Source organism: Nerophis lumbriciformis, linkage group LG01 (assembly GCF_033978685.3).
Source record: "Nerophis lumbriciformis linkage group LG01, RoL_Nlum_v2.1, whole genome shotgun sequence".
Taxonomy (NCBI): domain Eukaryota; kingdom Metazoa; phylum Chordata; class Actinopteri; order Syngnathiformes; family Syngnathidae; genus Nerophis; species Nerophis lumbriciformis.
Window position 1 is genome coordinate 51,754,521 of NC_084548.2, and position 25,486 is coordinate 51,780,006.

Sequence of the window (25,486 nt, forward strand, 5' to 3'; positions counted from 1 at the left end):
TTGACCATTCGGGCTCAAACAGCACCAGCACGACTGGCTTGCATGCTAATGCATGTTCACAGCTTTCATTGGGTTAGCAGGGCAGGTCAACAACAGGAACAAGCTAACAGCAGACAGAAGCGAGCTAGCGATACATACCGAAGGACAGACTGGCGGGCAGAGCGCACCAGTGTGTTGCAGAAGGGCTGAGTGCTCATATGATGCAAATCCTCTATGGACCTGCTCCAAGATTTAGCCTTGTCCAAGAAGCCATCCTCCCCGTTCTCCAGCCCCTCAAAATCCAACCTGGGCCATATACAGACATACGGGCAGACAAAGAGGCGCAGGGGTGGAAGTAGGTGAGATGCAGGAGAGGAGGTTAGGTGAGCGAGGCAGCAAGGGGGTTATCACAAGTACTGTCATCAAGCTAAGCAAAGAAAACTCATATTCAGGCAAAGTGTAAGCATTTCAGTACACAACACTATAAGGACAAAAGCTTTGACACACACCTCTTAAATATTTATTTTAATGAATCAGACATTGCGCTGGATCTTTCATCCCCCTGAACCTTATTTATTCATCTTACCAAGATATTTTAGACAATTGCAAATAGGGCTGCATAAATAATCACATTTTAATCACAACCACAATTTGTGCAGCCATGATTGAATGATTCAAGGGTTTAGAGGTGATCGTCAGCAATATTAACATTTAAAAAGCAAGCTCCGCTGCTTATAAAATCAAGCACTTTTACAGCCGTGTTGGCAAAACAACAACAGCGGCTGTACGTTTAAGACCGGACAGTTGTTAATAAATGGCGATTGGTGTGTACGCTTGCACAACACGCTGCTCCCTATTGGAATTCATGCCCCCCCTGCATCTGCACATGCATACGTTGTCAGGAAATGCTGAAATATTATTGTGCATTAAAGGACTCTTCCACGTGAGTACAATCCATCCATCCATTTCCTACCGATTATTCCCTTTGGGGTAACGGGGGACGCTGGAGCCTATCTCAGCTACAACCGGGCGAAAGGCGGGGTACATCCTGGACAAGTCGCCACCTCATCACAGGGCCAACACAGATAGACAGACAACATTCACACTCACATTCACACACTAGGGCCAATTTAGTGTTGCCAATCAACCTATCCCCAGGTGCATGTTTTTGGAGGTGGGAGGAAGGAACCCACGCAGTCACGGGGAGAACATGCAAACTCCACACAGAAAGATCCCGAGCCCGGGATTGAACCCAGGACGATCACAGTATTGTGAGGCAGATGCACTAACCCCTCTACCACCGTGAGTACAATCATTACACTAAATACCACTATATTTTTGTATTGTGTAATTTAATATACATGTTTCACACAACAAACAATAATTATTTTTTTTCTACTTTTTATTACCGATACTACAAACAATCAAATGTATGATAAGGTCAAGCGGGTGTGTCTAATTGATGAACACAGTACATGACTGTTTTTTTATGGCCCCGAAATGTTAATCTTGATAATGAACAAGATAAACAAAAGCACAAATAGTTTTTCTTTAAACATATGAATAACGTTCATTTTAGCCATTTTATTAGACTATTTCATTACAAATTACACGACGAAGTCACGCTCACGTTCCTCACACCTCCGGCACCCATTACCGCAAGTTGATTGCCAGCCTGCGGAAAACAGTATGTTTTACATTACACAATGAATAATTGTGATTCATTATCGCGATTTAAAAATTTATAAAAAATATTCCTGATTATAATTTTTGGCCATAATCGTGCAGCCCGATTTCCTTTTTTATGAGAAAGGTTTGGGTAGTTTGCTTCTGTTGCAGCATGACAGTGTCATATTTCTGAGTGCACAAAGCAAGGTCCATAAATTCAGACACTTTTGGTGAAGGAAGATGCACTAGAAAAGAGATTTTGAGTGGTCAGTGATCAGTGACCTGACAACACAAATGTCCTTTAGATCAATCAAACAACAAATCAATCGAAATCTATTTATATAGCCCTTAATCACAAGTGCCTAAAAGGGTAAATGGCCACACACTCCCAAATACCCAAATCTTCAAGAAAGTCGTACCAATGGGGTGGAAGCTATTGAAGACCAAGTCTCTATTTTATTTCGTTTTCCTGTAGGTGTAATGGGCAGGTGTCCAAATACTTGTGTCCACATAATGTACTGTATCGGTCCACATTCAGCTTGGCAAGTATGCAAATAGGTAAACAAACACATTCAAAGGAAGCAATGTTCCCACAGCACATGTTTTAATGCAATAGCAGCTCATTACGCTCTGCAGGACGCGGCGTGCTTAGTCAGCGACTGCTACCCAACCCAGTTCCTTTTAGGAAAAGTTCAGGGCAAAACTCACGAGGTGCGGCTGTGTGTAAAAATACTCACATGACAGCACACTGGGCGAAGGAGAGGTACTCCACCAGGACGTCAAGACCTCTGTTCTCATCGTTGAGGAACTCCCTGACCCAACTATGACGCAATGGGAAAACAGAGGTTCAGCAGGGCATCAAAATGAAAGCGCACACTCGTATCTTTAAGAGCATTGCTTTATAACTTGCGGGCCCGGAACCAAATTCGGCCCGGGAATAACATCATATTGGACCCCAAGTTCAGTTCAAAGCAGACAAAGATTATTGCAGCAAATAGAGCGCTCCTCTGTATAGAGGAACCTAACCACTGTAAGCACATTGGCAGATTCTTGCATTGACATTTTAACTTTGCTATCAAACATAGAACACTGTGGTCCAAACTTGTGATGTACATAACTGAGGCGTTCTTCAAAGCACCCCTGTAAGTCCTTTCCTTTTTGGCAGTTACACATGTTTTCATAATGGGATTTGTATAACTAAGATGCAGTCAAAAGTATTTTGTTCAACTTAATTAGTTATACTAGTAGTGTTCCTGAAGGTTCTATTTTGTGTCCTCTCTTTTTCATCATTTGAGCTACTCAACTGGTGGTCCGCGAGTTTAGTTAAAAAAAAAAACTGGTGAGGCAGTCACATTTTTGCAGAGGATCCTGAAAACAGCAGAACACTCCTGTAACGCTGACAAAATAGACCAAAATCCAATGTCTACTGTGGAGGACTCTGGTTCTCCGGAATATGCAAAATAAAAAAAACAGTGAAGGGAGAATTCGGCCACCATGGTCCTTAGCTTTCTGAAAATGTGGCCCCCAAAACAATTACGTTGAATACCCGAAGTAGCTCAAAGGGGACTCGTAGTTGCATAACTGTACTTTATTTATTTTTTCAATTATGAACTTATTGTTGAATGCGGTTGGTGTGTGGCTGATTGTGTTGTGTATCCTCACTGATGGGCTTAACAAAGTAAGCTCCAGTATTTTTGCTTTGACTCTGGTCTGAAGGAGGTCTTCCCTTCCTTGACAAGGAAAAACTTGGCAAAAGAAGGAACGGAATGCAAACTAGGACAGGCCTCAGATTTCCATCCAATTGAACTCCAGTTTCCTGGTCAGAGACACTAACAACGAAATCGAGGCTTGGTTTGGAATATCGTTAAACCCACCCACCCCCCACACCCCCCTTTCTCAAGTATTGGGGTAAAATCGGAAAAGATTCCTAAAACAGATTTAACATGTTAGTTATTGTACAGATGCTTGAGACAGACAGGAAAGCAAGCAGGAGTGTTGGATGGAAGGAGGGAGGGGAAAAAGGCAAGGGCGATGAGGAGAGGAACAGAGGAAGGCGAACAAAACAGTTTAGGCGAAGGGGAGAAAAAGGAGGGGGCGAACATCGAGGCGGGCAGCATGATCACTGGTTTCCTGTCTACAACCTCTCCCCCCCTTTGCCTCCAAACTTTTCCTCTCTCACCACCTCTCCCTCAACTCAGCTGCAAATAGCGCACATTTTCTTGGCAAAGTCAGGAATAAGAGTCAGACAGCAATAAAGCACACGACCCCATCCACACTCAAGTCTCTTGAAAATCATCCCGGCTTTCACCTCTTCTGGGAAATGCATTGAAATACTTTTTCTTTCTGGACTCAGACAGATTGCTTTGGAAATGTTGGAGCCTTCTCTATGCTCCTGGAATATCAGTGGACCCTTAAAAGGCACCCGATGGCACCATTTCCTAATTTGTATTTTATATTTAATACAGAGCCGTCTCAAAGGGTGTTTAGGGAGTACCTTCAGCCTTTAATTTACAATTAAATTTTTGATGGTGATGTTCTACTTACGAATTTTATGGCAACAGGTGGCCATACAATAATGCGATATATTCTGCTAATTGACACTGCTGTGTCTGCTAATTATTTTAGTTGTTTTATATTTCATAAGGAATCATGTTTGTTGTCTGTGTTATTTAGAACATTCTTGTTGGAACTCGATTGACAGGGACACCTCAGTTTCCGCACGCCGCGCTTTTCGTTTTTTTAAAGAAAAATCTGTTCAAAATGTTGCCCCAGTTTTTGTGTACTGTTTTAGGTACAGTATTGTAGGGCCAACCATTGCGTCTTAAAAACTAGTCCGCAGTGCACGAAAAGAGAATACCACACATTGGTGACTTCAGGACCAACACATCCCGATTTATAAACAGTTTCTTACCGTCTGCTGTCAATGTCCCTGCCCTCCCCCCCCCCACATAACTTGTATCAGTACTATCCATCTTCTACCGCTTGTCCCTTCGGGGTCGCGGGGGGTGCTGGAGCCTATCTCAGCTGCATTCGGGCGGAAGGCAGGGTACACCCTGGACAAGTCGCCACCTCATCGCAGGGCCAACACAGATAGACAGACAACATTTACACTCAGTACCACTGTCACAAAATATCACAAATATCACAACAATGCAAAAGCGGAAACTAATTTCTGTTTTCTTTATGTGCTACATTAACGCTCATTGGACTTACATATTTTTCATCCTGTGTACATGTGATTTTTGTTTTTGTAAATATGTATATATTTTTAATTCTTTTAATTCTACTTTATATATTGCCAGGGGCTCCTTACACCTATCTTATTTTATTGTATTTTATTTTACTTAAATATTGCCTTACTTTTTATTTTAGCTGTTTTTGCACCAACACACCAAGACAAATTCCTTGTATGTGTGAATATACTTGGCAATAAACACTATTCTGACTTATCTGATCAGTATTATACCACTATTATATACATACACATACATATATATATATATATATATATATATATATATATATATATATATATATATATATATATATATATATATATATATATATATATATATATATATATATATATATATATATATATATCAGTGACGTGCAGTCTCTAGAGGAAAGAAAAAAAATGTAAAAAGAAAAAAAATTAATTAAATTGTTATATGTATCCAGTGATTATACTATAAAGTTATTTTCCATTTAACTTCACCAGTTTTAGATTATTTTTATTCAAAATCGCTGAATTTTCACATTTGCCGTTCAGCAGCCAGTCGAGGCACGTCACTCAGTGCCTCAACATTGACGGACTCGGCTAACTGCTGGTCTGCTGTGCAGTGAGACCGTATTGCTATATGAATTATATTATACATTTCCATAGATTAGTTAGCTGAGGTATATAATGTACAGTGTATTTTGTCAACAACTGTGCTGAGCGATCATAAAACTGCTGCGAAGACGCACTTGCTGAGGCTCGCGTAACCCCGCCTCCTGGTGCTGGTTAAGGCACCTTCGCCGCAGACTGCACCTCCCGACGAGAGCGCCACACCAACCAAAGCCCACACCTAAACCCTCCACGTGCAAGACCGAATCCACCCAAAAAAAGTCACTTAACAAGAAGCCAAAAAGTGCAAAAACAACATTGCTCGCGCCGGAGGAGCCGTGAATGACTGCAAGGACACACCATTAGGTACACCTGCAGACTGCAGCACGGATTTCATATTTTCATATATTTCATATATTCATTCACAACTCCTCCAATACGAACACCACTGTTCCCGCACTTATAAGTAAAGGTAAGACCATAATAACGTTTTTTTTATTAAATGTGCTTTTTTGTGTGCTACAGTTTGTATGTGTAAAGTTAAAGTTAAGTTAAAGCAGGGGCGTCACTAGGTTTTAAGGACAGGGGGGGCTTTGCCCCCAGGAGATGCACAGGATGCGAGCGAATGTTACGCACGAGCACAAAACTTCACAAACTGCTGACAAAGACTTAGAAATTATTCATTGTTATTATTATTATTTTTTTTTAAATGCACGGGACGAAATGAAATGCTCCCCGGGACGATGGCTTTTAACCATATATTTTCTTTTTCTTTTTATGTATTTATTCATTTTACATTTTATATTAAATGTCTTGGTTTTTCCTCCCTCTGAAAATCCTATTAAATGTTTAACAAGCCATCCTATAATAATAAAACAGCTATTAATGTAACAATACAATAAAACAAATATATTTAATGATGTTTTTTTCATTATTTTAACAATAGGCTAATGTATATTACTTTATATAGATTCTACAAGAAACACAAAACTTAAAAAATAAATGATTTACAATTGCACACACAAGGTTTTGTGCAGCTTCACTCATTGTAAAGGAAGATAATGTGCTTCGTACACCTGCAGGACCGCAAGCAAGGTCGCAGAGAAAATGCGGGCTGGAATTTGAGTGATGTGGGCATTTTCTATATGAACAAGTGGAATGGATTGGATACCGACGCACGAAAGGGGCTCTCTACCTTACGCTACGAAGTGAGGGGAAACTGAGTGAATAATAACAGGTTATATGATTATTTATTTAAACTCATATTTGGGCCACTTTATAATGAATATGTCGGCATTTATTTGTAAAAACAACAACGAAAAAACAACAAATTATTTAGGGGGGCTTAAGAATATTTTAGGGGGGCTTGAGCCCCCCTAAAATAGGCCTAACAACGCCAATGAGTTAAAGTACCAATGATTGTCACACACACTAGGTGTGGTGAAATTTGTCCTCTGCATTTGACCCATCCCCTTGATCACCCCCTGGGATGTGAGGGGAGCAGTGGGCAGCAGCGGCGCCGCGCCCGGGAATAATTGTTGGTGATTTAACCCCCAATTCCAACCCTTGATGCTGTGTGCCAAGCAGGGAAGAATGCTGGTATGAGCTTTTAAACATAACCCGTTAACTGCTGCCAATCAAATGGTGAATAAGATACTCTTTAGGGTTCATATGTTTGTAAATCTGACTGTGATGAAGTCAGTGCCTCACCAGCCATGAACCTCACCGCACGTCACTGATATATATATATATATATATATATATATATATATATATATATATATATATATATATGTATATATATATATATATATATATATATATATATATATATATATATATATATATATTAGAGATGCGCGGTTTGCGGGCACAACCGCGGAGTCCGCGGATTATCCGCGGATCGGGCGGATGAAATTTTAAAAAATTAGATTTTATCCGCGGGTCGGGTCGGGCGGTTGAAAAAAATAAAAAATAGATTTTAAATAGATTCAGGCGGGTGGCAGTTAAACCAATTCGGAAATATATATACATAGTTAAATGTTGTTACCCACATATGAAAAACGAGCAGGCACCTGCAGCATATGCCACAACAGAAGAAAAAAAAAAGAAGAGATGGACACTTTTATGGAGCGGAGAAGGGACGCCTCGCCGGGGTCCGGGACCGAGGCCCCTTCCCCCGAGAGGGCCCCACCGGGAGCCGTAGCTGAGGCGATCCGCGAGAAGGGCCCGACGCACGTCCAGGGTCACCACCGCACCGACACCCCGCCTCGTCCGCCTTCGCCGCGGCCGGCGTCACGCGCAGCAGGTAAGCAGCTTACCTGCCCGCCACCCCCGTGGCCGGGGGCTCGTAACAAGGGTCACTCCGCGCGCTCCGCCCGCGCAGCTTACCTGCCCGCCACCCCTGTTGCCGGGGGCGCGTAACAGGGGTCACTCCGCGCGCAGTGCGCTCACGAAAGGGGTGGGGCTCACCCTGGTTGATATAGACAGCAGGACGGTGGCCATGTAAGTCGGAACCCGCTAAGGAGTGTGTAACAACCCACCTGCCGAATCAACTAGCCCTGAAAATGGATGGCGCTGGAGCCTCGGGCCCATACCCGGCCGTTGCCGGCAGCGAGACGCGCTTGGAGGTGCGCTCCCATATGATTGCGCACTGGTGTGCGTCTGGGCCGTGACAGCGTGGCACGCGAATGTCTGTGCTGCATTGGATCAGTCTCCTTTCTTTAACAGGCAAAAGCTTTATAACCTCACTAATACCTTGCATCGTCTATATTAGATATATAACAACGGGCGGGTGCGGGCGGATGCGGTTCTGGTCAAATGTTACATCGGGTGGATGGCGGATGGTTGACGACTTTCTGATGCGGTTGCGGATGAAATAATTGCCTATCCGCGCATCTCTAATATATATATATATATATATATATATATATATATATATATATATATATATATATCTTTTTTTTTTTTTTTATATGTTGAAAGGACTAGTTGGTACAATCCCTGGGGACTTTGCATGACAGGGGCGTCCTCCTCCCTGAGCCAGGCTTGCACCTGACCGCGATCGGTTTCACGTCTGGTGAAACCGATCGCTGTTAGTCCTCTTTTGCTAGCAGCTAACGGGCTAGGATAGACTGACCATACGTCCTCTTTTCCCCGGACATGTCCTGTTTTGCGCAGCTGTCAGGGCGGAGTTTCATAAATGCCTCATATGTCCGGCATTTTGAGTATTGTTTATACAACGTGCAGTACGCTACTTAATATGTCCGTGTGAAAACTTGTTCGGTACACTTCCGCACCAAAACGAAACCCCCGTACCGAAACGGTTCGATACAAATACACCCCTATTATTTAGATTATTGTTTCTCAGCTGTTTGTAAATGTTGCAGTTTATAAATAGAGGTTAAAAAAAAAAAAAACGTAGCCTCAGCGCATGCGCATAGCATAGATCCAACGAATCGATGACTAAATTAATCGCCAACTATTTTTATAATCGATTTATTCGATTAGTTGTTGCAGCCCTAATATATATATATATATATATATATATATATATATATATATATATATATATATATATATATATATATATACATACACATACAGTTGCGGTCAAAAGTTTACATCCACTTGTAAAGAACATAATGTCATGGCTGTCTTGAGTTTCCAATAATTTCTACAACTCTTATTTTTTTGTGATAGAGTGATTGGAGCACATACTTGTTTGTCACAAAAAATATTCCTGAAGTTTGGTTCTTTTATTAATTTATTATGGGTCTACTGAATATGTGACCAAATCTGCTTGGTCAAAAGTATACATACAGCAATGTTAATATTTGGTTACATGTTCCTTGGCAAGTTTCACTGCAATAAGGCGCTTTTGGTAGCCATCCACAAGCTTCTGGCAAGCTTCTGGTTGAATTTTTGACCACTCTCGACAAAATTGGTACACTTAAGCTAATTTTTTTGGTTTAAATCAGGACTTTGGGAAGGCCATTCTAAAACCTTAATTCTAGCCTGATTTAGCCATTCCTTTACCACTTTTGACGTATGTTTGGGGTCATTGTCCTGTTGGAACACCCAACTGCGCCCAAGACCCAACCTCCGGGCTGATGATTTTAAGGTTTTCTTGAAGAATTTGGAGGTAATCCCCCTTTTCGTTGTCCCATTTACTCTCTGTAAAGCACCAGTTCCATTGGCAGCAAAACAGGCCCAGCGCATAACACTACCACCACCAGGCTTGACGGTAGGTCTGGTGTTCTTGGGATTAAAGGCCTCACCTTTTCTCCTCCAAACATATTGCTGGGTATTGTGGCAAACAGCAAAATTTTTGTTTAATCTGACATCACATGGACAAGGATAAGACCTTCTGGAGGAATGTTCTGTGGTCAGATGAAACAAAAATTTAGCTTTTTGGCCACAATACCCAGCAATATGTTTGGAGGAGAGAAGGTGAGGCCTTTAATCCAAGGAACACCAACCTACCGTCAAGCATGGTGGTGGTAGTATTATGCTCTGGGCCTGTTTTGTTGCCAATGGAACTGGTGCTTTACAGAGAGTAAATGGGACAATGAAAAAGGAGGATTACCTCCAACTTCTTCAGGACAACCTAAAATCATCAGCCTGGAGGTTGGGTCTTGGGCGCAGTTGGGTGTTCCAACAGGACAATGACCTCAAACACACGTCAAAAGTGGTAAATGAATGGCTAAATCAGAATTAAGATTTTAGAATGACAATCCCAAAGTCCTGGCTTAAACCGCATTGAGAACATGTGGACAATGCTGAAGAAACAAGTCCATGTCAGAAAAACAACACATTTAGCTGAACTGCACCAATTTTGTCATGAGGAGTGGTCAAAAATTCAACCAGAAGCTTGCCAGAAGCTTGTGGATGGCTACCAAAAGCACCTTATTGCAGTGAAACTTGCCAAGGGACATGTAACCAAATTAGGGCTGGGCGATATATCGATATACGCGATATATCGCGGGTTTGTCTCTGTGCGATATAGAAAATGACTATATCGTGGTATCGGAGTATGCATTCTCAGCTGCTGGCATTACACGACAGGCTCTTCTCACTCTTTCTTGTGTCTCCTTCTCAGACAGCAAGCGCACCTTCTTACACACGTCACATACTGTCACGTCATACGTCACATACGTATACGCCCTGGCGGCGCATAGATGTAGCAGCATGGCTAAAGTTAGCTGTGGTGCGAGTGGGAAGACGAGAGAAAGAAGGTGCGAATCTGGTAACAAATGAAGGAATAATTAATTCCGAAGAAAAACAGCACGGGGTCCATCGTCTGACGGTGGTTTGGCTTCAAGTGGGAATATGTCGAACAGACAACAGTAATTCGTCAAGTGTGGGGCAAAAGCATTTCTACAAAAAGTAGCATTACTGCTAATATGTAGCATCATTTGAAAAGTCACCTGCTAGAGAATCAAGAGTGCTTACTCCGCATGTCAACATCTTTGTTCGGTGCCACACCATCAAAATGCCGAGGCAAACACTTTCACATCAACACCGTATGAAAAAAAGAGTCCACTACAAAAGGAGATAACGTCCGCAGGAACCTACCACATAGCGAAGGACATACATTTGATTTCCTATTATGCAGCTCGTTTTTATTTGACACTTATTGAAATATCTTGTGTGACATCATGTTTTTAAACTATTGTACTGGCGTTCTGTACAAAAAGTGCACTTTAATTTAGTGTTGTTTTGATAAGTCATCTTAGTGACGTAATGCACAAAAGTGCACTAATAGCTTGTTTTAAAATGTCTCTGACAATCTTGCACTTTCTGTTTTGGAAATTACATGAATGTTTGTGCCACTGCTTAATAACTGTTTAAAAAATACACTTTTGGTAAATTGACTTAGTTGTGATTTCCTTCTCTGCCTGAAAGTTAAAAATGAGCATACAGTATATTAATGCAGTATGAAGAAAAATGTTTTAATGTAGACACATAGAATCATCATACTGCTGTGATTATATGTATCAAGTGTTCATTCAAGGCTAAGGCAAAATATCGAGATATATATCGTGTATCGCGATATGGCCTAAAAATATCGAGATATTAAAAAAAGGCAATATCGCCCAGCCCTAAACCAAATATTAACATTGCTGTATGTATACTTTTGACCCAGCAGATTTGGTCACATTTTCAGTAGACCCATAATAAATTCATAAAAGAGCCAAACTTCATGAATGTTTTTTGTGACAAACAAGTATGTGCTCCAATCACTCTATCACAAAAAAATAAGAGTGGTAGAAATTATTGGAAACTCAAGACAGCCATGACATTATGTTCTTTACAAGTGTATGTAAACTTTTGACCACGAATGTATATACTTAGTTTAATTGTCTTGCCTTCTTAAACCATAGAATGTTCAGACACTTTATCCCCAATTGCCAAAAACCTGCGGCTCAATGAGGTGTGTTGTCTATCTAGTATCTACTATTCATATCTATTTCTGAAAGTGTTGGCTATGTGTGGCTATTATTGTCACTCCTGACTAATTAATCTACTTGCTAATTCCCTCTTCATAGCTGGTTACTCTCTGCTGTAACGCGGTTCCAGTTCAACTTTTGTTGAAATGTGCAAAGCATTTATTGTTTTCTTGTTTTACTATATCACATTCAGGCTAGCTTAGCACCAAGGTTAGCATGTTTTCCTCTCTTCCTGCCTCCTCCGTGTGTCTGCGCTAGATTTGCATTTTAGAACCACCTCTATTACTTATTTAATTTACGTAAATAATCGATACTTGGACATTTGTCTATCGAGTCAGCATCGTCCACGTACTAATCAAGCATTTTTCCCATCTCTAGGTACTACTATAAATAAAAGACACATCAAGCAGTAGAAACACTCCTGATGATATTCCTGTTTTTCCTATTTTTCCACTGGTGGCAAGTTAATGACTTTCTGAAAATGTTAAAAAAAAGTATGCCCCCGTCAAAATGAAGCAAAATTCCAGAAGGTGTAATTTCATCACATAAAGGATTACTGTAATAGGTGTCGACTAAAAGTAACCTTTTGTGAGTTTTTGTAGGTGTCACAAGGTTTGTCTGCCAGTCGTTCTGTCGTCCTGGCATTCACAACAAAGCTTCCTGCTTAACATTATATGGGGGAGTGGACGAAGCAGCTCAATGGCTACCATCTGGGCCTGATGAGTCTTAGTCCTATGAAGTGAAGCTGCAGAGCTTGGCAACTTAAAACAATGGAAGGGAGATCCGGGCACCGAATAGACCAAAGAAAGGACTATTCTTGCCAGGGAGGAGAATAATGGGGTTTTCTTCAGTTGATGTAGTGAAGGGAAATTAAACCTACCCAATGTGGTTTGTTCTCAGGGATATTTCCAGCTCCCTTAAGACTTTGGTAGACTCCTGTACCCTCCTGCGAAACTTCTGAAAAACAAAAAAAAGAAGAGTGTTCCAATTTATGCACACTGTCCACTTTTGGATGCTTTACGGGGAAAGTGTTCACCACCTTTCTGGTGACGCCGGGGTCTAAATATCCTCGTATTTTCTGGATGTATGTGTGAGGTGGATTCTTCACTTGGAACCTCTCCTGTTGCCCAAATAAAAAAAAGAAGTGAGATTACACATTAAGTAGTGGCAAATGTTTATGTTTTGTCCAGTGAGTTTAGTGCAAGTGTACAGTCTGGTAACCTAAAACTACCTGGTCACAAATCAGGTCCCACTTCTTCTCGTTGTCATACTGCCTGAGGAGCCGAGCTTTGTCTGGCGGTAAGTTCATAGAGTTCTGTAAAAAACAAAACAAAGCAAGATTTCTTTTTAAAACTTTTAGCACCATATGCAGTTTTGACTTTGATGACTTGCAGAGATATGGAAACACTTGCAAACAATAGAAATGAATGGATACCAACAAAAGTTGATACAGAGAACCAAAGAATTAAACAGATCGTCACAGTATAGCGCGGAAATCCTCATTTATATCACCATCAAACTGCAGACCTTCATTGAGACCAATTTTGTAACAATGTTTTATGGGGTCTTCCTTGCTTTGTGTCTCATGCCCTACCATGCTGTCTTTTGTGGAAATTGGTTAAGGAGTTTATGTGCAGACCAGAGCACAAAAAAAATAACAACATACTTCATGGAGGTCATTACTCTTAGCTAACATAACATAAAATAAAGTAGAATGAAGTGACTCTTTATAGAGCACAATCAGAAATGCTTTTAAAATTGTTTTTTTACTTGAATAACACTTTCAAAATGCTAAATCTTATCATATTTATTATATTGATGCTCACGTATTATATGCTTTCATTTGATGTCAGTATTACTTTTCAAGTTATTACTTTTTCCACTGACAGGTTCTGCTGTCTTATAATGACACATGTGGCATTGGTTTCTGTTCATTTTACTATTCGTCATAGTAGAGTGGGTGTGCAGCAACTGGAGCTTAATAGGTCTCTGCTACCGACGTTAGAGCACGGTTTAGATTTTGGGGACTTTCATGCTGATCTCACTTCCTGTGCTGACTTTCAACATCCTGCCACAGGGGATGATGCCTGTCTAGTGCATGTCTCAGTAATCACATTTAAGACCATGCTAACCCTTCAACCACAATCCAAACAGAGCAGTGTCATCTAATCTAAAAACAACACAAGAAACGCCACACGTCCTGAGCCAGACTCAAATTAAACACTGCTGTCATTTGTGTTGGCAGACCAATAAGTGTTTTATGTCCTCGTGATGAGGGTTTGGACTAATTAGGCCCACGACGGGGCGAAGCTTGTACTTTGTGAAATACCTTAAAAAGTGCAAAGGGGAGCTTGCCAATCCCTCAAACTATTCACCTCAACTTTAAAGAAACATGAAAGATTGTTTGCACAAGTCTCCTTCATTTACACCCATAATAACAGAGCCCTCCTAAGCCAGACCACAAACGACCTGTCAACTGGACCTCTAACCTGTGACTAGGTATATGATTTAGCCATGGTTTAAATTGCAACACCCTGATCAGTTAACTCCATCATAGACCAGACATGATGTCCATATAGTTGGGCCAAAATGTGTGTTTTTTTAAATGTATATGGAAAACATTTGTTCCCGTGACGACTACTGGCAGCAGTGGAATATCACATGAGTGCATTTTCAGCTGATTTTTCCACATTGAAACCACACATTGCCCGCTGCCTCAGTGCACCATGAATCATGTTGTCTGCAGAGAACTAAAAAGACATGTGTGCATCAGTTTGGCTTCCACATACACTCATAAGCCACTTCTTTATGTGTACATGCACAATGTAATGAACTCCTTTAGTAATATAATGGTCTTTTAAAAATGTGTATTATTGTAGTTGTAGTTTGCAGTGTAACTGCATTTCATCAGCTACTGGAAACTGTTGCTAAAGCTTCAGAGTGTAAATCATTTATTGGATCTCATTCAATAAAGTTGCCGCTGACTATATTTTGGCACACTGATCATTGTCTGATTAGATAGTTTAGTATCACATTTTTTGGAAAAGCTCTCACCTTCAATTGCTAATAATGCAACTCACACACATATAACGTCTTTTTATAAAAAGAAACAATTACTGTAGTTACCATTGGGAAGAATTAACCAAATGTAGGGCTGGGAATCGAAAACTGGTTCATGTTCAGAACCGGTTACCCGTGTATCAATTCTTTGAAATCGCTTGCAATTTTTCTAACGATTCTTGCGGGTGGAAATGACGTCATTGCGCGATGTGCGTAGTGACGTCAGACAGCAACATGGCGCCCGTGCAGTGTATACTCACCAATTTTTGGCTACATTTTACAAGAAAAGTTTGCAACAGCGCTAACTGTAATAACTGCAAGGTTGTTATTTCATCAAGAGAAGGACATACGAGCACATCTATGGTACCTCTCCCATTTAACCGCGACTCAGGTCATTGCACGAATGTCACCGAGCAGTGACTGAGGCCAAGTCCACACGAACACAAATATTTAATACATTTTAGAAATAATGTACACATCACTGCATATGTAATATGTAATTCCACGAGTGTTAGGTGTCAGCCGCACGTATGCGCACTTTAAACACTAAAAAAAGATTCATAATGTTCTAAGGCAGTGGTTGTCAAACTCATTTTAGCTCAGGGGCCGCATGAAGGAAAATCTATTACCACGTGGGCCGGACCGGTAAAATCATGGCATAATAACTTAAAAATATAACTACGAAAACTTCAGATTGTTTTCTTTGTTTTACTTCGGCCCAAAATAGAACAAGCACATTCTAAAAATGTACATAACACAAATAATCCTCTAGACAATACATTTCAAGTTAGTTGAAAATTCTGAGAAAAATTGGTACAGTTTCAAAAACACCACAAAGTGTCAGGAGTTGTAGGTGACGAACCCCAAGATGCAGAGATGGCGGCAGGCATTGAGCGGGAAAACATAATTTAATGTCCATGAAATAAAGACAAAAAACACAAACCAGGAACTAGGAGGACAAACTGGAAACAGGGAACAGGGATCCAGCAAACAGGGACTAGTAGTGAAGGGTCCGGCAACACCGATGCATCGGCGCATGCGTCGAGCTCATAGAGCGAAACCCTGTGTCGGTGCGCGTACCGCTTTTAGAAAATCACGTGACCGATCATGAGCTGTTTTGGTCACGTGACCGATACGCGAACTGTGTCGCACTGACGCCTCCTCTGTGCCCTGTGAGCGGCTCTTTTCTACAGCCGGAGAAATAATAACTAAGAAGAGAAAGCGTCTAAAATTGAATACGTTGGAAAAACTGTTTTTTTTTTTAAATAAAAATGTGTAAAAAAAAAATAATAATAATTTCCAGGTCCACAAGCATCCTCATTCACAACACGTTCTCTTAGATTTCCATGTTATGATACATGTTCACATTATTTATTGACTGTATCTAAAAAAGACAAAAAATATATTTTTATTTAAATGAAGTTATGAAATAATATAAATAACTCCTCTCTGAGCTGCCACCTTAACGTGGTAGAGGAGTTTGCGTGTCCCAATGATCCTAGGAGCTATGTTGTCCGGGGGCTTTATGCCCCCTGGTAGGGTCTCCCAAGACAAACTGGTCCTAGGTGAGGGATCAGACAAAGAGCAGCTCGAAGACCTCTATGAAGAAAACAAGCAAGGAACCCAGATTTCCCTTGCCCGGACGCGGGTCACCGGGGCCCCCCTCTGGAGCCAGGCCCGGAGGTGGGGCACGATGGCGAGCGCCTGGTGGCCGGGCCTGTCCCCATGGGGCCCGGCCGGGCACAGCCCGAAGAGGCAACGTGGGTCCCCCCTCCAATGGGCTCACCACCCATAGCAGGGGTCATAGAGGTCGGGTGCGATGTGAGCTGGGCGGCAGCCGAGGGCAGGGCACTTGGCGGTCCGATCCTCGGCTACAGAAGCTAGCTCTTGGGACGTGGAACGTCACCTCGCTGGGGGGGAAGGAGCCTGAGCTAGTGCGCGAGGTGGAGAAGTTCCGGCTAGATATAGTCGGACTCACTTCGACGCACAGCAAGGGCTCTGGAACCAGTTCTCTCGAGAGGGGCTGGACTCTCTTCCACTCTGGCGTTGCCGGCAGTGAGAGGCGACGGGCTGGGGTGGCAATTCTTGTTGCCCCCCGGCTCAGAGCCTGTACGTTGGAGTTCAACCCGGTGGACGAGAGGGTAGCTTCCCTCCGCCTTCGAGTGGGGGAACGGGTCCTGACTGTGGTTTGCGCTTACGCGCCAAACCGCAGCTCAGAGTACCCACCCTTTTTGGATTCACTCGAGGGAGTACTTGAGAGTGCTCCCCCGGGTGATTCCCTCGTTCTACTGGGGGACTTCAATGCTCATGTTGGCAGCGACAGTGAAACCTGGAGAGGCGTGATTGGGAAGAATGGCTGCCCGGATCTGAACCCGAGCGGTGTTATGTTATTGGACTTTTGTGCCCGTCACAGATTGTCCATAACGAACACCATGTTCAAACATAAGGGTGTCCATATGTGCACTTGGCACCAGGACACCCTAGGCCGCAGTTCCATGATCGACTTTGTAGTTGTGTCATCGGATTTGCGGCCTCATGTTTTGGACACTCGGGTGAAGAGAGGGGCGGAGCTTTCTACCGATCACCACCTGGTGGTGAGTTGGCTGCGATGGTGGGGGAGGATGCCGGACAGACCTGGCAGGCCCAAACGCATTGTAAGGGTTTGCTGGGAACGTCTGGCAGAGTCTCCTGTCAGAGAGAGTTTCAATTCCCACCTCCGGAAGAACTTTGAACATGTCACGAGGGAGGTGCTGGACATTGAGTCCGAATGGACCATGTTCCGCGCCTCTATTGTCGAGGCGGCTGATTGGAGCTGTGGCCGCAAGGTAGTTGGTGCTTGTCGTGGCGGTAATCCTAGAACCCGTTGGTGGACACCGGCGGTGAGGAATGCCGTCAAGCTGAAGAAGGAGTCCTATCGGGTTCTTTTGGCTCATAGGACTCCTGAGGCAGCGGACAAGTACCGACAGGCCAAGCGGTGTGCGGCTTCAGCGGTCGCAGAGGCAAAAACTCGGACATGGGAGGAGTTCGGTGAGGCCATGGAAAACGACTTCCGGATGGCTTCGAAGCAATTCTGGACCACCATCCTCCGCCTCAGGAAGGGGAAGCAGTGCACTATCAACACCGTGTATGGCGAGGATGGTGTTCTGCTGACCTCGACTGCGGATGTTGTGGATCGGTGGAGGGAATACTTCGAAGACCTCCTCAATCCCACCAACACGTCTTCCTATGAGGAAGCAGTGCCTGAGGAGTCTGTGGTGGGTTCTCCTATTTCTGGGGCTGAGGTTGCTGAGGTAGTTAATAAGCTCCTCGGTGGCAAGGCCCCGGGGGTAGATGAGATCCGCCCGGAGTTCCTTAAGGCTCTGGATGCTGTGGGGCTGTCTTGGTTGACAAGACTCTGCAGCATCGCGTGGACATCGGGGGCGGTGCCACTGGATTGGCAGACCGGGGTGGTGGTTCCTCTCTTTAAGAAGGGGAACCGGAGGGTGTGTTCTAACTATCGTGGGATCACACTCCTCAGCCTTCCCGGTAAGGTCTATTCAGGCGTACTGGAGAGGAGGCTACGCCGGATAGTCGAACCTCGGATTCAGGAGGAACAGTGTGGTTTTCGTCCTGGTCGTGGAACTGTGGACCAGCTCTATACTCTCCGCAGGGTCCTTGAGGGTGCATGGGAGTTTGCCCAACCAGTCTACATGTGTTTTGTGGACTTGGAGAAGGCATTCGACCGTGTCCCTCGGGAAGTCCTGTGGGGAGTGCTCAGAGAGTACGGGGTATCGGACTGTCTGATTGTGGCAGTCCGCTCCCTGTATGATCAGTGCCAGAGCCTGGTCCGCATTGCCGGTAGTAAGTCGGACACGTTTCCAGTGAGGGTTGGACTCCGCCAAGGCTGCCCTTTGTCACCGATTCTGTTCATAACTTTTATGGACAGAATTTCTAGGCGCAGTCAAGGCGTTGAGGGGATCTGGTTTGGTGGCTGCAGGATTAGGTCTCTGCTTTTTGCAGATGATGTGGTCCTGATGGCTTCATCTGGCCAGGATCTTCAGCTCTCACTGGATCGGTTCGCAGCCGAGTGTGAAGCGACTGGGATGAGAATCAGCACCTCCAAGTCCGAGTCCATGGTTCTCGCCCGGAAAAGGGTGGAGTGCCATCTCCGGGTTGGGGAGGAGATCTTGCCCCAAGTGGAGGAGTTCAAGTACCTCGGAGTCTTGTTCACGAGTGAGGGAAGAGTAAATCGTGAGATCGACAGGCGGATCGGTGCGGCGTCTTCAGTAATGCGGACGCTGTATCGATCCGTTGTGGTGAAGAAGGAGCTGAGCCGGAAGGCAAAGCTCTCAATTTACCGGTCGATCTACGTTCCCATCCTCACCTATGGTCATGAGCTTTGGGTTATGACTGAAAGGACAAGATCACGGGTACAAGCGGCCGAAATGAGTTTCCTCCGCCGGGTGGCGGGGCTCTCCCTTAGAGATAGGGTGAGAAGCTCTGCCATCCGGGAGGAGCTCAAAGTAAAGCCGCTGCTCCTCCACATCGAGAGGAGCCAGATGAGGTGGTTCGGGCATCTGGTTAGGATGCCACCCGAACGCCTCCCTAGGGAGGTGTTTAGGGCACGTCCGACCGGTAGGAGGCCGCGGGGAAGACCCAGGACACGTTGGGAAGACTATGTCTCTCGGCTGGCCTGGGAACGCCTCGGGGTCCCACAGGAAGAGCTGGACGAAGTGGCTGGGGAGAGGGAAGTCTGGGCTTCCCTGCTTAGGCTGCTGCCCCCGCGACCCGACCTCGGATAAGCGGAAGAAGATGGATGGATGGATGGTTATGAAATAATCCTAAATGAAATACAATGACTTGGTTTATATTATTGTATATACTAGGTCAGTGGTTCTCAACCTTTTTTCAGCAATGTACCCCCTGTGAATTTTTTTTTAATTCAAGTACCCCCTAATCAGAGCAAAGCATTTTTGGTTGAAAAAAAAAAGATGAAGTAAAATACAGCACTATGTCATCAGTTTCTGATTTATTAAATTGTATAACAGTGCAAAATATTGCTCATTTGTAGTGGTCTTTCTTGTACTATTTGGAAAAAAAGATATAAAAATAGCTAAAAACTTGTTGAAAAATAAACAAGTGATTCAAGTGATTCAATTATAAATAAAGATTTCTACACCTAGAAGTAATAATCAACTTAAAGTGCCCTCTTTGGGGATTGTATTAGAGCTCCATCTGGATTCATGAACTTAATTCTAAACATTTATTCACAAAAAAAAAAATCTTTAACATCAATATTTATGGAACATGTCCACAAAAAATCTAGCTGTCAACACTGAATATTGCCTTGTTGCATTTCTTTTCACAGTTCTTTTTGACAGACATTTTAGTGACAAACCTGAGCTTGTGCTTCACGGAGTTTATGAACTTACAGTCATATTTTGTTGAAGTATTATTCAATAAATATATTTATAAAGGATTTTTGAATTGTTGCTATTTTTAGAATATTTAAAAAAAATCTCACGTACCCCTTGGCATACCTTCAAGTACCCCCAGGGGTACGCGTACCCCCATTTGAGTACTAGGTCATAAAATCAGTGTCAGTTGAGTCGGTCCATAGGTTGCCTGTAGGGATTTTTAATGTCCAGCAGATGTCAGTATTTAGTGACACAGTATCGACACAGTATCAATACAGTTTTGCAATGTGTCGAAACGCTTCATGAGGCCTCATCAACCCATCACTAGGGACTAGGAACAAAAAGACAGTAAGCTACAAACAGCTACAGAATATAGCTTACCGCTACCGCATACAGCTACACTGACATCGACACGACAGGTAGGAACGACAATAATCCAGCAGTGACTGGAGGAGAAGGCAGGTTTAAATAGCAGCTGGCTGATTGACACCAGGTGTGGCCAGGTGCCACTCAGGGAGACAAGTAGGAAATAACCAAAATAAGAGCGCCGACAGGAAATAAAGACAAAGAGGAAAAACTCAAAACATAACTAAACTGTCAGTGACAAACCTGACACAAAGAACACAATGAACTTAGGCTTGATCTCAGTGTATCTACAAACCAATTCAACTTCAAGTCACAGCCCATCTTGGATTGAACAAAAAACAAAATAAAGCGTAAAAAACCCCTTCTATGTATCAACAACCTCATCTGTTATTTCCACTGTTTACTTTCTTTAAATTTGCATAGAAGACAATCATTTTAACAAAACTATATCTATGTGCAGTGTCTCATGCAGCATTTTCAGTGGGGTTACCAATTGTTTAATTTACTACTGTTTGTTTTACATTGAGTTGAGGGGAACTATATGTAAATACTATATGCTTGACTAACAGACTTGCTATTTCAACATCCAGTGGACACATTTAGAACAGTGATCTGTTGTTACACAAGGATTAAAACATGAGATAATGTTGCACCTTTCTTATGACGCAAAGCAAAAAATATTGATTGTCAAAGTTGTTCCATCAGCCGGAGGTCCGACAGTGATCGTATCCGAAAAAGCTGACTGTCATTGTCGGTGGCGGGAGTTTCGCTTTTGATGCGTCTTTTTTATCAATGTAGAGTGAAAATAGCAGGTTTACGTTCAAACATACAGTAAATCGTCTTATAGTGTGTTTAAAGTCAGAAAGGCAGCGTTTTTTAGCTTTTGTAATGACAGTGCACAACCGTGATGTAATCAGATGAGTACAAGTCTCTGTTTGAGCCGTGTGCACGCATACGCTGAGTGGAAAGTTTTGGAACTCTTTACCTTGGCCAGCGTTTGCAAAAATCTGCATTTTTAAAGACAAAAGTATGCGTTTGCGTGTAGACGAGAGGCCTAAACGCAGAGATAAGTATGCGTTTATTAAGTATCTGTGTTCGTGTGAACATGGCATAAAGGCTTGCACCCATTTGCCACAGTGCTCCTAACTTTTGTAGGTGAATGTTCAGTTGTAGTCAGAGAAAAGTTGCACGTTTTACTGCAACTAGATTTATTTTCAATCATTATAATTTGCATGGGGCAGCACGGTGGAACAGGGGTTAGTGCATGTGCCTCACAATACGAAGGTACCGAGTAGTCCTGAGTTCAATCCCGGGCTCGGGATCTTTCTGTGTGGAGTTTGCATGTTCTCCCCGTGACTGCGTGGGTTCCCTCCGGGTACTCCGGCTTCCTCCTACCTCCAAAAACATGAACCTGGGGATAGGTTGATTGGCAACACTAAATGGTCTCTCGTGTGAATGTTGTCTATCTGTGTTGGCCCTGTGATGAGGTGGCAACTTGTCCAGGGTGTACCCCGCCTTCCGTCCGAATGCAGCTGAGATAAGTTCCAGCACCCCCCGCGACCCCAAAAAAGGGACAAGCGGTAGAAATGGATGGATGGATAATTTGCATTTTCTCCCCGTGACTGCGTGGGTTCTCTCCGGGAACTCCCGCTTCCTCCCACCTCCAAAGACATGCACCTGGGGATAGGTTGATTGGCAACACTAAATTGGCCCTAGTGTGTGAATGTGAGTGTGAATGTTGTCTGTCTATCTGTGTTGGCCCTGTGATGAGATGGCGACTTGTCCAGGGTGTACCCCGCCTTCCGCCCAAATACAGCTGAGATAGGCTCTAGCACACCTAGCGACCCCGACAGGGACAAGCAGTAGAAAATGGATGGATGGGATGGGTGAAATTCATAAAAATAGAATATCGTGTAAGTCCATTTATGTCAGCAATTCAACTTCAAATGTGAAATTTATATGTGAGATTAACTCATGACATTCAAAGTGAGATATGTTAAGCCTTTATTTCCTATAATTTTGATCATCATAGCTTACAGTTTTTGAAGACCCCACATTTTCTGCGATTTCAATTTAAGGTTTTCAAAAGCTGTAAGCCATAGACATCAAAGTAGGGCTGAAATATTAGGAGTTGCATGTTATGAGCCCGTTATAATTTCACCTTGTAAATCTAAACAAACCTTTGCATGATTTAATTTTTTTAGAGAGATGATAAAGATTCTTAAAAGTTATAAAATGTTTACTATATAAATAAATGTTACATTCTTGTGTAATTTTCACATATGTTTTATTTAGTAAAATTCTTCAGAAGAACATTTATTTCTTATATTCATCCTCAAAAAAGTATTTTTTCTATGATACTTATGATCCTATTAAGACCTCACTGTTGGCTTTGTAAGGTCCACGTTACCTTTGAACTAAACAAAATTGATGCTAATTCACCTAAAATTGTCTTTTTTTAAAATAAGAATCGATAACCAATAAGGACCGGAATCGTTAAGCAGAAGCAAAAGTGGAATGGGAACTGGAAAAATCTTATCAATTCCCATTCCTACCCAAATGTTACATGCTGATAAATTGTGCTCAACCTAACCCACACAGGAGAGGAAGTAGAAGCAACATGCATGCCAGATGTCCAGAATTACAGGAGGAATGTGTGTTGTTTATAGAACTCAATTTGCTTTAGTCGGACCCTCTCCCAAATTGCACTTCTGCTTTGTCTCTTTCCGGGAAAATGTTTTCCTACATTCTCAACATCTTCCTTTATCACAATTTCTGAGAAGGGCTGCAACTATTTTGATAGTTGACGAATCATTGACTACTTTAACGATTAGTCAACTAATTGGATAAGGTGTACACCTACTCAGAGGCTCATTTAGCCCTCTGCTTGTAAACTCAGCTTGAAATATTTTTAGGCATATGATAACATTACGTAATTAGGAATATGTATTTATACCGTAAATATGCTGCTTATTAGGCTGCAACAAAAATGGAAATAATTTTTTTCTATTTTAAAGCAAGGATGGGGAAAGTGCTGAGAAAAAGAGTATATTTTTTAATGTAAATAAAGGACAGTGAAAATAGCAGCAATGAAAACAAACCTCAAAACACCAAAAGGTATCTAACATCCTCAAAAATAAAGTAATTTTTGAATGATGATGGGTTTAAAAACCTGAACAAAGGTGTAATGACACATCTTAACCAGCAGACTTCAGCTAAAATGATAGTTACAATTAAGGCTGGACGATATGACCTTTTATTAATATCTCGATATTTTTAGGCCATGTCACGATACACGATATATATCTCGATATTTTGCCTTAGCCTTGAATTAACACTTGATGCATATAACCACACCAGTATGATGATTCTATGTGTCTACATTTAAACATTGTTGTTCATATTGCATTAATGTATGCTCATTTTAAACTTTCATGCAGAGACAGAAATCACAACTAAGTCAATTTACCAAAAATGGATTTATTAAACAGTTATTAAGCACTGGCACAAACATTCATGTAATTTCAAAACAGAAAGTGCAAGATTGTCAGAGTATGAGTGCACTTTTGTGCATGATGTCAATAAGATGACGTATCAAAACAACACTAAATTAAAGTGCACTTTTTGTACAGAACGCCACTACAATATTTTAAAACAAATAAAGTGCACTTTTGTGCATGATGTCACACAAGATATTTCAAAAACGGTCAAATAAAAATTAGCTGCATAATAGGAAATCAAATAGTGTATGTCCTTCGCTATGTGGTAGGTTACTGCGGACGTTATCTCCTGTTTTTGACTATTTTTTTCATACGGTGTTGATGTGGAAACGGAAGACGCCAGGCTCAATTGGGTCAGTGCTGGTTGCTTCGGCATTTTGTTGGGTGTGGCACCAGCTGGAGATGTTGACATGCAGAGTTTCAAGCACTTCTTATTCTTTAGCGGGTGACTTTTCAAATGACGCTACAAATTAGTGGTGTTGCTACTTTTTGTAGCAACGCTTTTGCCGCATCCTTGACATATTACAGTTGTCTGTTCAACATCTTCCCGCTTGAAGTCAAACCACTTAATTCTTCCTAATATTTGTTACCAGATTTGCACGTTCTCTCTCTCGTAAAACCACTACGCTTGCAACACCTGCCACAGCTAACTTTACCCATGCCGCTACTTCTCTGCTCGGTGAGGGCATATGACGTTGCACGCGTGACAGTATGTGACGTATGTAAGAAGGTGCACTTGTTTTATCTCTCTGTGAGGAGGAGAGACAAGAAAGAGTGAGAAAAGCTTGAAGTGTAATGCTCGCAGCTAAAAGCAACTGCGTGAGAACGTATACTCGAATACTCACGAAATAGTCATTTTCTACATCACACAGAGACAAACCCACGATATATCGAGTATATTCGATATATCGCCAACCCTAGTTAAAATTATGTTTTACATAACTTCATCTTCCCGTTTGTTAGCCAGCTAGCTAACAAGCTCAGATTTCCACTTGCCTCTACTACAAATGCTCCCGCATCACAGACGTACTGCCATGAAAAGTGAAGTTTTCTTTGTAAATTGAGCAAATTAATTGTGTCTTTGATGTGTTTAGGGTGGAATGTTTCCATACTTTCCATGTTTTCGCTCGCGGTGTTGTTGCCAATGGCCGCTGCCATTTCTATCTTCCCGTTGCTTGCATGTTCCTTTCTGTACGGAAAAACACGAGTGATAACATTATCAATTAATTTAAAATG

At 42.3% G+C, this 25,486-nt stretch overlaps 1 protein-coding gene across 5 annotated transcripts in view; it reads right to left on the minus strand.

Annotated features, from left to right (window-relative positions):
• The window catches only part of fmnl3 (formin-like 3), a 67,545-nt gene that overhangs the window by 22,145 nt on the left and 19,914 nt on the right, over window positions 1-25,486 (minus strand). For 3 of the 5 annotated variants that reach the window (XM_061985895.2, XM_061985904.2, XM_061985887.2), the window contains exons 2-6: window positions 13,160-13,243; window positions 12,968-13,048; window positions 12,809-12,885; window positions 2,385-2,468; window positions 139-285 (exon numbers count right to left, since the gene is read on the minus strand). In XM_061985895.2, coding sequence (XP_061841879.2) covers window positions 139-285; window positions 2,385-2,468; window positions 12,809-12,885; window positions 12,968-13,048; window positions 13,160-13,243 — 473 coding nt within the window. Of the gene's footprint in view, window positions 1-138; window positions 286-2,384; window positions 2,469-12,808; window positions 12,886-12,967; window positions 13,049-13,159; window positions 13,244-20,765; window positions 20,816-25,486 lie in introns of those variants that run through there. The other 2 variants (XM_061985913.2, XM_061985923.2) reach the window with 2 other exon arrangements.